Raw genomic sequence first — 16629 nt, forward strand, 5'->3', positions numbered from 1 at the left:
CGTCCCACTGATGCCAGTTCTCAGAGATTTACCCAGGAGCTCTAGAGGACGGCCTCATTATTAAACAGCAGGACGTTACATGGCCAGAGATCCCAAACACAAACATTCTGCGTGCTTTAACATTGTTCGTCCCCATGCCCGTGGAAACCAGCTATTTGCCAGCGTTTCCATTAGAGTGGAGCCGGCTGCTTCCACGACCCGGCGCCGGCGCGGCCTCAAAGGCGACCGTTTGTGGGGTAGAACAAAAGAGCTATTAACATTTCTAAAGTAAATTCCCTTTAATAGGAGGAGACACAGTGTGTAAGAAGTAGTGGGCGAGACAGAACGAGCTAAGTGAGTGACTGTTCTCTCTCATGTCTCACACACACACACACACACACACTGAGCGAGGCTGTGGAAGCCTCGTCGCTCTGGGAGCAGCGCAGAGCAGCGGAGGAGACATCGCAGACGAGCGGTAAGTTGACAAATCCCTGCTTTTTGTTGCTGCTGAATATATTTAAAAAGGTGTCATGAATGAGAATGCGCTGCTTTAAAGCAAGGCTGTGTTTAAGGCGTCGCAGCGTATCGGAGTTTGACTCGAGCTCTGGTTTACAGGTGTGCGTTTGAGTCACAGTGAACTGAGCACAGAGAAGCTGAATGTACGTTCAGGTCGGACGCGGGTCGTTCCGTGAATGCTGCCCAGTTCGGCTGCAGTTCCTGAGCTCAGCCCAACTTTAACTAGAACTCATGACTCGTGGTTGTAAATCATCGGGGACTCGGGTGAGTTCGCACCCATGCACAGTGACAGAATGTGCAGGAGGCAATTTCATCAGTCCAGAAGAAGAGGAAGTGAGGATTTTCCCCCATAGCTTCGTTTGTTTCATAAACTTCTATATTTCAGCTTCCACTACTATCATTAGAAACAATAGTGTTTTATAACACATCGACGTTAAGGTAGAATAAACAAAGTTACTGCATTTACAGTATTAGTAATAGGATAAACATTCAGTTAATGCATCTTTTTAAAAACGGACTTTCCCACAGGAGATTGAAATGTCAGATCACATTTATTTAAATGTTCTTTTACAAAATCTTTGTTTAGTCGTTAGATATTTTAATATGTAACTACTAAAGACATTGAGTGACCACTGTCATGCTTCATGGCATCGTTCATATCATTGTCTTTAGCTTCTGGGTTCACAGCGGTTGACTACCTGTTGACTGTTGCTGCTGACAGAGGGCTAAAAGCGCTTTTTGCACAGAGAAGCGTCCTCTCAGAAAAAGCGAGGCAGGAAATGGTGAGGTCCTCAGTGACAGATGAATTGTGAGAGCAGCAGCCCATTGTAGCGCGGGTTACATGGGTTAGGTGTCGGCTCTGTGAAGCTCAGATACAGGATGCGGTCACGTGGCGTGTGTCTGCATGGACATTAGGCAGAAGCACTGCAGAAGCTGCAATATTGATATGCAACAGCAGCGTTAAGGTCAAGACTGGCACGTTGAAGGCCATCAATTACCCCCGTGTGTGTGTGTGTGTGTGTGTGTGTGCGCTGCATGCTGTTACTGTCCCTGCATATTTCATGGGGGTAATCCCGCTGTCTGTGCTGCTGCCTGTGGCCCTGTCTGTCACGTAGTGCGTTTCAGTTTCGCGTCTCATCGACAGACCACAGCTCTGAAGTGAGCAAGGACCCCCCCACCATCATCATCCCACATCGCTCCATCCATTCGCTCTCTATGGGTCAAAAAATTTGAAAACCACATCCCTAAATAGTCAGCTACAGATTGGCTTGCACCGGCAGAGGAAGTGCGTGAGCCGGGGATTTGGTGCTAAATGATAAATTAAGCTCTGAAAAGTCTGATTGCATTCTGCCGCTCTGACGGATGCGCGGCAGATAAAACATTTATTGATCAGTTTAAAGCCCACTCGCGTTTCCATCCTGGAAAGTTGAGAAGCTCTCGCATCGGTCCAATATGTTAAGCACAAAAACACAAGTACAGCACGTATTCATGAAGTACTTGTACTGTTGCTGTTGACACAGTCTTTAGCACAAACACGAGGCAAGTGATTTTTCTGAGGACGCTGACGTCGCCACCATTGAGTGGCTCATACATTACTGCAACTGTGATCGGGTGTTAATGGCTGAATAAATGAAGTGAGTGAATGACCGAGTCACTTCCTGTTTCCGAGCATAGCCCGTAGAAAGTATGTAAGCGGTTTATGTAATCACTGCTTATGCCACTACTGCACTGATTTAAGGCGGAATAATAAACCTATTTACTGGTTCTGAGTAAACACATCACACATAGCGTCAAACAAACCGATACATATGTGACAAAACACGCCATTACGCTGGTTTCTCATTAGGCTCAAGAGCAGATATTCCTATTCCGTTTTTTTTTTTTGCTTCCTCCCTACAAAAAGACACATCTGGCTGGTGAAAGGTAGCAGAATGAGCAATAGAAAGCCCCACAATTCAGACAGCGAGTCCCAGCTGAGAGGAAAATAAGCTCATTACTCATCTCAAAGCTCAAACCGTGTGGTAAAGAGCCACTGTTCTTGCTTCTTTTCGAGCCGCCTTTCATCTCCGTACACAAATTGGGCTCTTTCCACTCGACTACTTACAGAGTGGAGGAAGGTCTGGACGGGGCAGAACGGAGCCCGTGCAGCCTGTCAGATTTTTATATGCTTAAAGGAGGAATGACGGGCTGCAGCTCCGCGGGAGCCCCTCAGAGTTCATCACCTACTGGAGCGTTCCTTCTCTGTTATGGCAAACATCACCTCAGTTACGCGGGCGTCCGTCCAATCCCATCCTCAAAACACGTGGGCGTCTTTGTTTGTCTCTCAGAAACACGACGCGTCCTCCTGCAGAGACCCGCTGGGCCTGAGAGCACCCTTTAGGTCCAGCGAGAACGCGGTGCCCAGCAGCTATTACATCCATTACGGTCCTCAAAATCCATTAGGAGGTTCATGATGTGTGGACAGCAGCTGCATGACGCATACGTGCATTAAAAAAACAGACACATACCATTGCTTCCTGAGTTTCTCTTAGTACATTAAGGTGAATGAGGGGGTTCATTTTTTACTGTCTGCTCAGGTTACACTATACATACATATAAATCATTTGCATTTTATTCATTCTAAATAATAAGTGTGCTTCCTGGACATGTGTGTGATATATGCACAAACATGTATGCAGACATAAACACAGGAAATTAATAGGGTTGTTCACTCTCTCGCCCACAATTTAGCTAAAGAAAAAGAACCCGAAGGACAGAAATCAAGTATGTGACAACATAAACATCGAGTCCTGGGGCTGAGTCAAAGTTCTTCTGAAAACTCCAGCAGCTGCTCTGCAGTGTGTCTCAAAGGCCCATGTTGAACCCAAGCCAAGGCTGGTTCCAGCCGTTTGTGTGCATGCGCGAGGCCCTGTATAAAGACTGAGAGCTGGACTTGAGGCGCTAATGACTGTGCTATCAGTGTTTGCTCTGGATGCAGTTCAAAGCAGCCAGTTAGTGACAAAAATGTGTCCACGGAACAAAGAAGTGAAGATTATAAGAGTTCGCAGATTAGATATGAGCTTCTGCGCCCAAATTTAATTAAACCCTTTCTTTCACTCTTTCATTTTCATTGAGTCGTCTATTTTTCTCGCTTCTCATTCGCATGTGAAGCCATGTTCATCTCTCATCTCGTTTTTTCTCTCCGGAGGTGATGAATGAGCGCCTGGACCCAGTCTGGCAAATATCCCGATTAGAAAATAGGCGAGCAAACATTACCCACCACCCAATGACGCAAACACATGTACTGCACACTCACTTATCAAGCAGTCACCCTAATACCAGCAAGTGCATGTTACAAACTCATGCACACACGAAGGAGCCCACAATGCAGCGAAAGCATCTGATTACAACAATATGTAACAGAGAATAATTAATCATGTATTTACATTTATACATGTGTCAAACAGCAAAGCCAGTTACAGTGAACCTTGACTGGTTTGGTTTCCAGGTTCCTATTGGTGCAGGACAAAGTGTGTCGGGTTCTGGATGAAGGAGACGTCAATGCTAATGAATTCAATTAAGACAATATGGGACTAGTGAGTCACAAGTTGAGATGGTCAAATGGAAACATTAAGTATTAGTTGGGGGCTATTATTAATACAGATAACCTACTGTTATTTTCTATAATATACATCTACATCAATGCCAAATATTTAAAGGTAACAGTGCCAGTGACTAAATGAGTTTCCCATCTCTGTCCACTAGGTGTCACCACAGACATACAAGATGGTGAGGCGGTGAAACGGCACCAGTGTAACTGAGCTATGCGGGCAGAGAAGGGCTCCAGTGTCGTCACAGACCATCGTGGTGCTGAATTGCACTTCTCAGTAGCAGCATCGGTCAAGTGACAAACGTTGGTCAGCTGCAAATACTGTGAAGCCTGTGAACTTGTGACTGTGGCCATAAGGAAGTGAAAATCCAAGCGTGTCAAGAGTTCAAGAAGAGTAAATTAGCAGCTAACATCATGAAAGTGGGGAAGACAGAATATCGAGCTCATCATGAAACCTCAGAAGAGACGTCCAGATGCTGTGACTCGACTTCCAGACTTCATGGAACCGGAGCACACAAATAATTCCTCTAAACATATCTGCTAAACACTCAGGCGAGCTTGTGAAACGCTAGCGCGATGCTTGGTGTGCGGCCCCGGTCATGAAGCTGCAGGCATGATGTGGTCCACAGCGGCGCTGGGCGTGGCCCTGTCCGTCGTCATCCTCCTCACCGTCGGCGGTAACGTGCTGGTGTGCGCGGCCGTCTGCGCCTCGCGACGCCTCCGCTGCCTCACCAACTGCTTCGTGGTGTCGCTGGCCGCCACCGACCTGCTCCTCGGCCTCCTGGTGCTGCCCTTCTCCGCCCTCCTGCAGCTCGGCGGCGAGTGGCCGCTGGGCCCGCTCTTCTGCAACTTCTACATCTCCATGGACGTCATGCTGTGCACCGCCTCCATCCTCACCCTGCTCACCATCAGCGTGGACCGCTACCTGGCCGTGACCAGGCCCCTGAGGTACGCCTCGCTGGTGCTGCCGTGGAGAGTGGGCGTGGCCATGGCCGGCGTCTGGACGGTGTCCGTGGCCGTGTCCTTCCTGCCCATCCACCTGGGCTGGAACACGGCCAACGGGACCGTGCAGAACCTGGGGCCCTGGGCCCAGGAGGGCAAGTGCCGCTTCGAGCTCAACAGGCCCTACGTCCTGATCGACTCGCTGCTCACCTTCTACCTGCCTCTGGTGGCCATGTGCTGGACCTACCTCCAGATCCTGCGCATCGCGCGGGCGCAGGCCAAGCGCACGGCGGGCGCGCGGCCCGCGTTCGTGACGCGCTACAACAGCAGGACCAGTCCCACCACCAGCACCACGCTGGTCTCCGGCGCCACCGCCGCAGCCCTGCGGGAGCACAAGGCCACGGTCACGCTGGCGGCGGTGATCGGGGCCTTCGTCGTGTGCTGGCTGCCGTACTTCCTCCTGTTCACGCTCCTGGGCCTGAAGGAGCATCCCGATCCTAGCGTGCTGCCAGAGTTTCAGATTGTGCAGTGGCTGGGATATGCCAATTCAGCCCTCAACCCCATTCTCTACGCAGCCCTCAACAGGGACTTCAGGTCCGCCTACACGCACCTACTGAGATGTCGCTGCCCCGGTTACGGCGGGCGGGGGAGGCGCCCGTCATCCCCAGCTATAGCAGCAGGTAAACCTGAGTAGCTTCAGCTTTGGTTAGCATTAGCATTAGCGTTAGCCGTGAGAGGACCCCATAACGTGTGTCGCCGTGGTTTTGTCGCGTCGCAGCCAGAGAACCGCTCACCAAGGTGACGCTGCTGTGTGGCCAGACCCCTGCTGTGACAGAGCAGGCCGTCGCACTTCAGGACATGAGCAGCACAACAACCACAACCACAGACTCGTGCCACAGATGCTAGTAGCACTGAAAGGTAGCTTTATAGCTTCTGTGCAAACGGACGTCATACCTCACGATCAACCGGGCCACAAACTCTACAACACTGCATCGAATGCCACAAAGAAGTTGCTTCAACAAGAAAGAACCGTGTTCTCAGCTTGTTTTGGTACACAACATTTATTTTGTTTCCTTCTAGCCTTGAGTTGTGTGGAGCCTGTGTTTGAGGGGGATGCTGTTTGAAACCTTCAAAGACAGAGTAGAAGCGTCCGTAATGAACCACGTAAGTACATTTAAACACAAGCATCAAAGTGAGCGAACAGATGAGAAAAAAATGTGTCCGTTTTTTGCGAGCACGAACACTTTCCTTTATTTAACAGACGCAAGGGAAAAGAGGATCCCAGCGACTGCACGCGCGAGGACGCGGCTTTCAGCCGTCACACGGCAGCGTGACAGGCTCTGGAGCTAATTTGCAGTTGCTGGCGAAGCTCTAAAAGACACAGTGACACGGGGCAATTAACTGGTGTGTCACCAATCTCATGAACTGGAATTCTAAGACTTTAACTCAGGACTGCACTCCAGTGGAAGCGCAAAGCATCGCAGCTCCAGGCAGCAGACGCCCGGCGGAGGCGAGCGTCACGTCCATGTACAGTAGATGTTTGAATGTTAATGTGCCAGTGAAGAGTCTGTTATTCACTTTATGACATACTGTAACGGTGGCAAATATGTGTTGTAAAATCCTAAAGAGCCAAAAACATGGTTTGAGCTTTTCCTCTGAAATTACACTACAACCACGCCGCACCAATAAAGAGCATCTCATATGAAAAGCACGATGCACTATATGAATATATTACCATGTCCCCAGTTAATACAGACGGGCTATAACTATGGATGGAGATGACGATATGGGATGATACGGAAAACACCGCGTGAGAGGTAAGAAATAAAAGTACATTGGAAACAATTCATCACGGCTGTCGGCAGACATTGGCTCATTAACACTTAACCTTCTCCTGCGTGCAGCTCTTCCCTCTGAGGGCCGACACAGGAGCGTGCATAATATGATGGAGCGCTCACAACCACATCATTTAAGCCCATTAAAACAATTAGTCAGTATTTACAACGTCCAGATGATCATTTCTTAAATTAGGAGAGTGATGATGCAGCGTTCAATCCGCCGCACATTTTAAGAAGCGCTTTATTCTTTCAATAAGTTCTGAAAGCGTCCGAGCATCAATGAGGATTTTACCAAATACGTGATGATGGAGGGGAATCAAACGCAGGCGTAGGCTGAACTGGGAATAAGGGAGGGTTCACTGGTGTGTTGGTTTCCTGTTTGTAGTACTTTCATTACCTCACATACCTGTTCCATCATGTTCTATGACATCATCACCTATTAGCCACAGCGATGCTCGCATATTGTTTACAGTTTGTGATTGCTCTGAACAAAGATGGACTCCGGCGCCGCATCCTTCCCACAGCGCGGCCTCCTTGTTTGGAGCAGCGTGCGTAACGGAGCACGACCGCACCTTTTTCCACACCGGCCTCAGCGCCGTGTAACTTCACCGCCGACCAACGTGGACCTGCTGAATGGAACATGTAAGTGAGTCTGGGGCTCAGAAAGTGTGTTAGACTCATTCTAAAGTCTAACGGGCCTCGACAAAACACTGTGTTCTGTGCATACAAATGTTCAGTATTTACTTCCTCACAGCATAAAATAAATGACTGGCTGATGTTTTCACAGCAGAACCACGGCGGTTAACAACTGTCCCCCTCGAAACGAGAGACATTTATTACGCTTTCATCTGCTTGAGTGTCTCTATTCCTACATAAACTCACGTGTCCCCTGAGATTCCTGATCATATACTCGCTCTCTCTCCCCCCCCCCGCTCGTTTTCAGAGTGACCACTGACAGCTCAAAGTACATGAAAGCCATTTATCATCGCTTCCTTAACACCAAATGAATGTGAGGAAAAACAGAGCATATACAGTAAAGTCTTTTTCTGTCACTAACACACACAGACACACACACACACACACACACACACACACACACACACACACACACTGTATGAGCTATCAATCATAAATATTGCCATTATTCAACTGTGTCATCGACAAGCCCCTCTCCTTCTCCAGTCTGTCTTTGTCTCTCTGTCTTTTTCCTTCTATGTACTCCCCCTCTCTCTCTCACACACACACACACACACACATACACACACACACACACACACACACACACACACACACTCACACACACACACACAGGAGAGTGAGAATCATGAATCATAAATCTTATGAATGCCATCTAAAGACTGCTCAGCGCTATGAGAAAGAGAGATGATTGATATGTGTGAGCGACTGTGGCGAAAGCAAAGAAGATGGACAGAAGGTTGGAAGCAGCGACACAGAGAAGCTGCAGTGCAGAGGTCGAACGTGTTGGAGGAGGCGCGATGCGTCCGGGAAGGAAGGAAGGAAGGAGGAAGCGGAGGGACGAAGCCGAGGAGAGGAGGGAGGAAGCGGCTGAAAGGAAGAGGGAGAGGAGGAAAGGGGGGATGCTGCCACGGCGAGGCTAAAGCCATAACTCATCTTTTATTAAAAATAATGAAAAAAACTTAATGAGTTAATAATATCTGGAGAAAGAGATAGGGAGAGAGACAGAGATGGAGGAAGGGACACGAGGACAGGGGAAGGGAGAGGAAGGAAGGAAGGAAATGAAGAGAGAACCAGAACACCAGAGATAGAAAACTGAACAGGGTCAGCGCGTGTCTCTTCTCACCCGTTGGTCATTTATTGCAGTTTTCAAAGTTCACACAAGATGCAATAGACAGACAGGGACCATCATAGCACCCCCCCTTCGTTCCGCAGACCTAATTCCCAGAGCCTGCTTGGTAATTAAAGGCACTTAACAACCAATTAACAGTGATGAGCTAAATTAGCAGGATATTGTCTCTTTTGACTAGACTACTGCATTATCAGTGTATTGAAACGGTGATGAACAAACCTCAGTGGCCCGTGTTTGCATGTAGGCAAATGACGGATTAATTACTATTAAAACATCAGCATCTTAATGAGCTTGGAAACAATTAGAGCGGTCGTTAGCGCGCGGAGAGCGGCTGAGAGCGGGAGAAGAGGGGCGCGAAGACAAAACAAGAGAGAAATCTTCATTGGGAAGCAATACTGATTAAATGGACGTGCGGTCGCAGTCATCGCCCAATATCCACGGACTTATTAAATACATGACATCACCATTTGTCTTTTCCAGCATCAAGCTACTTTTCTCCTGCCATTATCCTTCCCCTCCGCCTTCGCTCGTGCCGCTCATAAAAAGCCTTTTTCTTGCTCCTGCATTCCTTCCTAGACTTTTTTCTTTTTAACTCCCATTTCTCCCTTCCCTCCTTCATGCTTGGGGGGCACAGTCCTGTGAAGGAATTTAATATGCAACTTTTATATGAGAAACCAATCGCATACGTCTGGGTCTATTGGGCTCGCAATCTATCGGCCCGGACGGCTAATGCAATAGAGCGAGCCGGGGCTATTTATCACGCGGGGAGCTATCTTTTCCTCTCTCTTCCCTCTCACTCTGCCCTCGCTCTCTGTCTTTATTCAAGCCCAGATTCCTGGCTGCCACTAAATCAGGCCAACTATGAGCTATGGCTGCCCAGAGGGCATCTCCTCTTTTATGGAGGGATTTGGATTCTGTATCTACTGGTTCCTCAGTGGTCGTTGATACGATGCTAACGGAAGCTATAAACATTCAACAAACAATGGCAACAACTTAAAGGTCCCTCCGTCCCCGCTGTAATGATCACGAACGCGCGGCACTGTGTGGACGACGGCGCGCGCGTGCCAGCGACGCTATTTACGTCCAGCTGCGGCACAAACTTCCGAAGTTTCCTGCTGAAAAACAAAAGGCACGACGCGCCCACCTGCAGCAATTAAAATGCCTCCAAAAACCAAATTCATTCCAACAAATTAGCCGCATTACCGGCCACTGTGTAATCGCTGATGGCAATTAATAAGAAATTAGTCACAATCAGCCCTATATTAACATCTCACCCAGGGGCCGCGGCTGGAAATTAATAACTGGAGATTCATCTCTCTTACTGTCTTTCTGGCTCTCTCCTTCACACACACACAAACACACACACACGCACACACCTACATTGTTCATGAATCACCTCTAAGACACCGTTGTTTTTTTATGTGGATCATCCCACATGATCCACAATCTGCTCGTGTCACCTCGCCAGCTTCCTCTTTACCCGGGTGTGAAAACCTCCTGAAAGACACGAGTGTGTGCGTGCATTTGCATGCGTTTGCATGTAGAGTCAAATCAACACGTGCTCCGAGCAGATTGTTGACATATAGAGAGAAACAGCCCCGCTATATATGATGCACGTGTGTGTGGTACTGTATGTACATGTATGCGTGTGTTGTTACACAAACGGGGAGGGGGGCATCGGTGGAGACTGGGCCCGCCTCTAGGGGTCCTCACACCAATCAGCAAAGCACACCAAGAATCAATTAACACCAGTAGGAGGGGGCAGAGGGTACGGCACCACACACACGGTACTGTCTGAGGAGATATTCATCAGATCACATACTGCTCGGCATGCCAGCGTGCGTGCGTGCATGTGTGTCCTTATCCCAGTGTGCCCTGCTCTCTCATGGTGTGAGGTTGGGGAACAGATTGGGGGTCAGCAGGGGGGTCAGGCCAGGGTCACCCCCGCCTGAGCCGTGTGTGTGTGTGTGTGTGTGTGTGTGTGTGTGTGTGTGTGTGTGTGTGTGTGTGTGTGTGTGTGTGTGTGTGTGTGTGTGTGTGTGTGTGTGTGTGTGTGGTAAAGCCTGGCCACCAGTTCCAGGGCTCACAGGCAGACAGAAGTGAATAAGATGGATGGTGTTGATTCATACTTCGAATTCATTGTTCCCCCTGAATCCATAGAGAATAAATACATCCACAGAAATTATGAAGCAAGGGACCAAAATGAGTATCTCACATTTCATATTCCTCTTGCACTCGTTCTCCTCGTGTGTGTGTGTGTCTCTCTCTCTCTTTGTCTCTCTCTGGTGTGGGGACAGCTGCCGGCTACATGAAAGCCATTCATCATTGCATCTTTACCCCGAAAATTATTGACAGAGGAGGACGAGGAGTTATATTGGCTGCATTTTACAAGGTTGGACAAAGAGTAAAGTCGCCCGTTTGTGAAAACATGGAACTAAAATTAAGAAAAAGAAAGATGAGAAAAAGGAAAAAGTCAAGTGCGTTTTTTCTAACGACAGAGCGGAGGCTCAGCTGGGGGCAAAAAGAGAGAGAGAGAGAGAGAGAGCGAGAGAGAGAGGCAAAGTGATGCAAGACCTTTTCCGCTAGAGAGACGGAGCAGAAGAGTTAAATAAAGTGATCAAAGAGCGTCTGCAATTTGCCCATGAACGTTCCACTCTGAAAACCCACCTCTTTCCTCCTTCTCGCTCTCTGGCGCTGCCTCCATCTGTTACGATGGTCCGTCCACTAAACAACCCCCCCTTTCCTCGTTTCCTCTCCTCCTCTGCTCCTCACTGGCCTTCCTGCCCTCAGGGAGGTAAGGTGATCTCCCCGTGCTGGTGTAAGTGACTGGTATTAGTCTCCCTCTCTGTCTGTCTGTTTGATCCCAGCACTAATGACTCCACGGGGACTGGGCTCTGATAATGGGAAATCAATATAGAGAATAGCGCTCCGGAGTGGCCTCACTTAGCTCTCGTTCTTTCACGCCTCACAGTAAAGTGCCTCTGTGGATCCTTGTGTGTGTGTGTGTGTGTGTGTGTGTGTGTGTGTGTGTGTGTGTGTGTGTGTGTGTGTGTGTGTGTGTGTGTGTGTGTGTGTGTGTGAGCGCTGAGGAAATCTGCCGGAGCGCGTATGGAACCAGACTTATTTCTTTGTGCGGCAACTTTGAACTAAAAGAATTTTTTAGAACACGCTGGCCCACAGTTATCTGTTGTAATAGTAGCAGCAGTAGTAACAATATACTACTTGCATACATTTCAGTGTGTGTAATCAGTCACACTCTTGTGCCTGGGGCAAGACAGGTGGGGCTGGTGGCGTGAGGCTGGTGCCCCCCCACCCCCCACCCTGAGGGGCCAGAAGGCCCCGCAAAGCAGGGGGCTGGAGTAGCTCCCTTTGCCAGGCACCGCAGCACTAGGGCTGGTGGCAGCTGGTCCTCTGCCGCCCCCCCCCCCCGCGCGGGCGCCCCGCGGGCAGGCAACAGGAGGGGTGAGGAGGTCAAGAGTCAGCGGTGAACGGGTGGAACGGCAGCAACACGCGGGGTAATCAGCTTTTATGAAGCGGAGAGGACACAGACTGAGAGGGACTGGAAACGCAGCCCTGACACAATGCACCCGGCTACAAGCAGTAATGAATTAACACATTAGTGCCACGACCAGGGGCGTTCAGGAGCACTCAGCTGCTCCTGAACATAACCCACACCCACACACCCACACACACACACACACACACACACACACCTTAGCAAAAAGCCAATAAATCAAAAGCACACGTATTAATTACATCCGTCATTTTGTCGATGACAGATCCTTTTAAACACGCTGAGAACGTCTCCATGAAAATCGGCAGATAAACTTCTACTTAGCACTCACAACAGATAAGGCAGAGGTTAAGTCTCCAGCATGCGACCGTGTAAAGGAGAAGCAGCGCTAAAGGAATCCTGATGTCAAAACTCAAGCCATGTGCTCAATTATCATCAGCTCTGAATGGCCCCCATTAATGCTTTAACTCTTTCTCTCACATATCAGTCTTATCCATCCTGTTTTGACTCTCTGCTCTCCGTCCAGCCCTATAATTCATGTACGTGCGGTTTCTTACTTCCTTTCCTCAGTCTCTTCCTCTGCCCCCTCTCCCTCCCTCCCTTTTAACCAGCGTGAAGAGGCAGCCATGCGTTCAACCATCAGACAGGCTAACATGGTCCACACACACACACACACACACACACACACACACACACACACACACACACACACACACACACACACACACACACACACACACACACACACACACACACACACACACACACACACACACACACACACACACACACACACACACACACACACACACACACACACACACACACACTTTTTACCGTATGGAGGCATCTTTGTGTGGTTACATGTGCATCTTGATACTTATAAAAGAACAAGACTGATTTGTAGACAAGTTTATACTGGAAGTTGCTTCTCTGGTTGTTGTTTGCTTATTTCAGGACTTCCAATAATCAATTTGTGTCTGCGAGTATCCAAGTGCGGGAGTTGGAAGGTAGCGCGATACTTTAATCATCGTCTCGTAAAAGCCTAAATTTATTTTGTCTTCGATCATTTGGACAAATCTGACTCAGCTTTAATAATTAAATTCCTCTGGTGCTGTTGTGACGTTGTACGTGGTTTATCTGTGTTTTAATTGTCTGGCACATAAACTGCGTCCACACACACACACACACACACACACACGGTCCAGTGACAGCCCAGGCACGATGATGGCCCTGGCTGCGTCCCTGATGGGGGATCCCATTGCTCTCTTCTCATCCAACAATTCCACTGAGCATGTCAATATGAAACACTATCTCCCCACACTGGGGCCATGCTCAGCTCCCCCCGCCATTACAGTCAAGACACGCTCATATTGATAGGACAAGCCCATAAACCGCCTCGTCTGCGAGCCGAGAGATGCATTGCCCGCTATGGAGAAAAGTGTGAATTAGACTAAATCAAGTCTCCCAACAGTAAAACACGTTTGCTCTATATTGCACTCAATGTGAGCGTGATTCACTACAAGACTTTTGTTGTATGTGGGCTGGGGGAAGATGGGGCCGCGAAGCTGTGTTTACCCAACTTTAAAAAATCCACATCCTTGTAAATGTTGTCAGATGGCCGATGCCAGTGTCTTCCAGCTTAATACTACCTATATTAAATAGTTTAAATATTTCATAAGGGCGGTTTTTAGAGCGAGGGAGGGGAAATCGTTAGCTGCGGTAAAGTTTCATTAACTGGTCCCAATTTCGCTGCGAGGCAAACTCATCTCCTCTTATTGTAATAAAACAATCTCTCCCTCTCTCTCTCCGGGTGCCGCTCTCCACTCATCTCCCTCTCTCCACCGCCTCTCTCCTTCTCTTTTACATCATAATAATACACTACATCCCCTTTAAATGCACTATTACTTACCGCTGCCTTTTCATATTGTAACATCACGGGCACTTTAGCGACAATATAAAAGCGTGTCATTCATTATTCAGAAGCAGCCGGCCTCGTCCCCCTTTTAAAAAGTCAGGCGCGCTGCTGAAATTGATAACGGCGAAGAGACGCGCAATAAAAACGCAGCCCCCGGGTACCGAGCTGCAGCCCAGACCCCCGATTATGCAGATCAAGTGGTAATTTCTCAAACAAATCGCACTCTTTCACTCTTTTGTTGTCGTTTCTTTTTGGACTTTTGGAATCAGGGTGTCAGCTTTTATATTGCCTGTGGAAAAAAAAACGAGGATTGATGTGCGCCCTAATTGCTCGGTCGGGTTTTTCCACAAACACCATCCTACCCAAAATGTTTTGAACTAAACGAGATAACCTCAGGGTGGTATTTTAAATAGGGTTTGTTTTTTTTTTAAGTTGACTCGGTGTCCATTCCATCATTTGTGCTGTACTCATCGGGCAATAAAAAAGGGTCTGATGGCGTCTTGAATCCCACCACCAATAAACCGGTGTCACGGCTCGGCCAGAGTTAATGTGTCATTATCAGTCATCATCAGCGGATTACACTGGATTACTGTAGCGACACCCAACATCTGCAAACCAGTGGGACCTCGTCTGGACCGCGCAGTTTGGACAGACAGCCCTCATTCTCCACAGAAGCCAGGAAAAACACAACGTCCGGGGAGGAATTCCTCTGTTGAAGTGCAGACACCAGTCACTGTTTACCGGCCGTGAGCGTTTATATGATGCTTGTTCGTCTTACAAGCGCCATCACAATTATTATCGTCATTATTTAAAATTCGTATCGAGACAAACATAAAAATGTCCAACGATGACAGCTATAACAGACCAATTCTCCCCCATCAAAAGCCACCGGTGAGCTCACATATGGCGGGGTGAAGCAGCCAACACTCAGTCTGTCCATATTGCCAAACAAAACCTCGGGCCTTGTTCCATCTCATATTGCTTCATAACACTTTATTGTGAAGGGCGAAACGCGGCTCCTTTTTTAAAATATATATTACCTACTACAGCATCTTTGCATTTCTGTTGTATTCTGCAGCACCTTACTTCACAAATGACGCGTTTGGTATTTTATTACAGGATTTTGTGCAGTTACGCATCAAACTAATCTGAGCTGTATTTTCCTAAATAACGGACTGACGTCAGTAGCTCGCAGCATGTTTTATTAAAATAATAACGGACAGGTAAAAAAATATTTATGTAGCTCGAACGTTAAAAACAACACGATTGCTGATCAAGAAGCACCGCACAGATCTGTTATTTAAAGGCTACAAATAAAAAGCCAGATGTCAATAAACACATATGTTAGTTTGTTAAAGCGCTGTAATGTGATAGGCTAAAAAGCCACCTGCCGCAACCAAACCCGACGCGCATTTGTCTGTCCCAGAGACAAGTTAGTGAAAATCGGATTATCTGGTCACTTTGGGCGCCTGTTACATTGAATCTGAGCGGTTAGCAGCTTCCAGAGCTCGGACACTTTATCTGAAGTAGCCCATGGCCTTCCCTTGTCAGGTCATTTAATGTGGCACTGGGTACCAGGAACAAATAAGACCACATAAGGCTTTGCCAAGCTCAATGTGTGCTGGTGATTCACGGCCAAGTCCTGCGGTTTTATTTTAAAGCGAGGCGTGATGGGTTCCATTTTGTGGTTTGGATGTGCGTAAATACGCACCATTTCAGGATGTTAACATAGATTCTAACAATGTTTATGTTACAATTAGTTCAACATGACAATTAACAGGCAGGTGTAGGATTCTATTTTAGGAAACCGTTACGTGTTATAGGTATTTCCTATCTTTTTTGCCAATATAAATGTCCAAAATTAGTTACTACAAGTCTTAATTTTATTAGTGGGCTTTAAGAGGTGTACATGATTTCCACGACGCAGACAAACTGTATAGAAACTTTTATTAGATGCGGGGGACATAAATCATTTAAATTTAAATCAACATGAAAATGGACATTTACTTAAGATTTATTCCTTTACACTCTCTTTCGTTATGCACAGTTAATAAAGACTGCGGGAGAACGAACGATGCACACTGCGTGTGGCCTGAAAAGGATTAGACAGCCATCAATTGATCCAAACCTGAAGTTTGTGTAAAAAAAAACTTTTTTCTAAGCGCCATTTGCCACGAAAATGTATAAACTCGGACAAAAGACTAAATACATTTACGATTTCCAGTGGAGCTGACTGTCAAACCGCCACTAAATGACACCATAAAATATTAAATGTTCGTCAACAAACAGCTTAGAGGAACACTGGTCTCCAGTGTTTTCCGGAGCGCTGTTTGACATATGCCACATGAATTTCCACGAAGTTAGCGTTTGCGCCTATGTTTCAATATTAGTAAATAACGACAACATTAAATACCGACTCAAGATATGGAGATGCCATGGATTTATATTCAGCTGACGCCCGTAGTTATGGGAAATCTTGGCCATCGTGCCAAACCGTGGGCCTAC

The 16629-nt window shown here is 47.6% G+C and overlaps 1 protein-coding gene across 3 annotated transcripts; it reads left to right on the plus strand.

Moving 5' to 3' along the window:
* The first annotated feature begins 275 nt into the window (after positions 1-275).
* On the plus strand, positions 276-6726 carry LOC114863912 (histamine H2 receptor-like). 3 transcript variants are annotated; one of them, XM_029164438.3, is made up of 5 exons: positions 341-454; positions 4240-5706; positions 5805-5944; positions 6107-6190; positions 6288-6726. In XM_029164438.3, the coding sequence occupies exons 2-3, from the start codon at positions 4698-4700 to the stop codon at positions 5930-5932; spliced, it is 1137 nt and encodes a 378-aa protein (XP_029020271.1). In that variant the 5' UTR covers positions 341-454; positions 4240-4697; the 3' UTR covers positions 5933-5944; positions 6107-6190; positions 6288-6726. The 3 variants fall into 3 exon arrangements, with proteins under 3 accessions (XP_055368294.1, XP_029020271.1, XP_029020270.1); XM_055512319.1 differs by lacking the exon at positions 5805-5944 and having other exon boundaries at positions 276-454; XM_029164437.3 differs by having other exon boundaries at positions 5805-6190.
* Positions 6727-16629: the final 9903 nt, after the last annotated feature.

Source organism: Betta splendens, chromosome 10, assembly GCF_900634795.4.
Source record: "Betta splendens chromosome 10, fBetSpl5.4, whole genome shotgun sequence".
Lineage (NCBI taxonomy): Eukaryota > Metazoa > Chordata > Actinopteri > Anabantiformes > Osphronemidae > Betta > Betta splendens.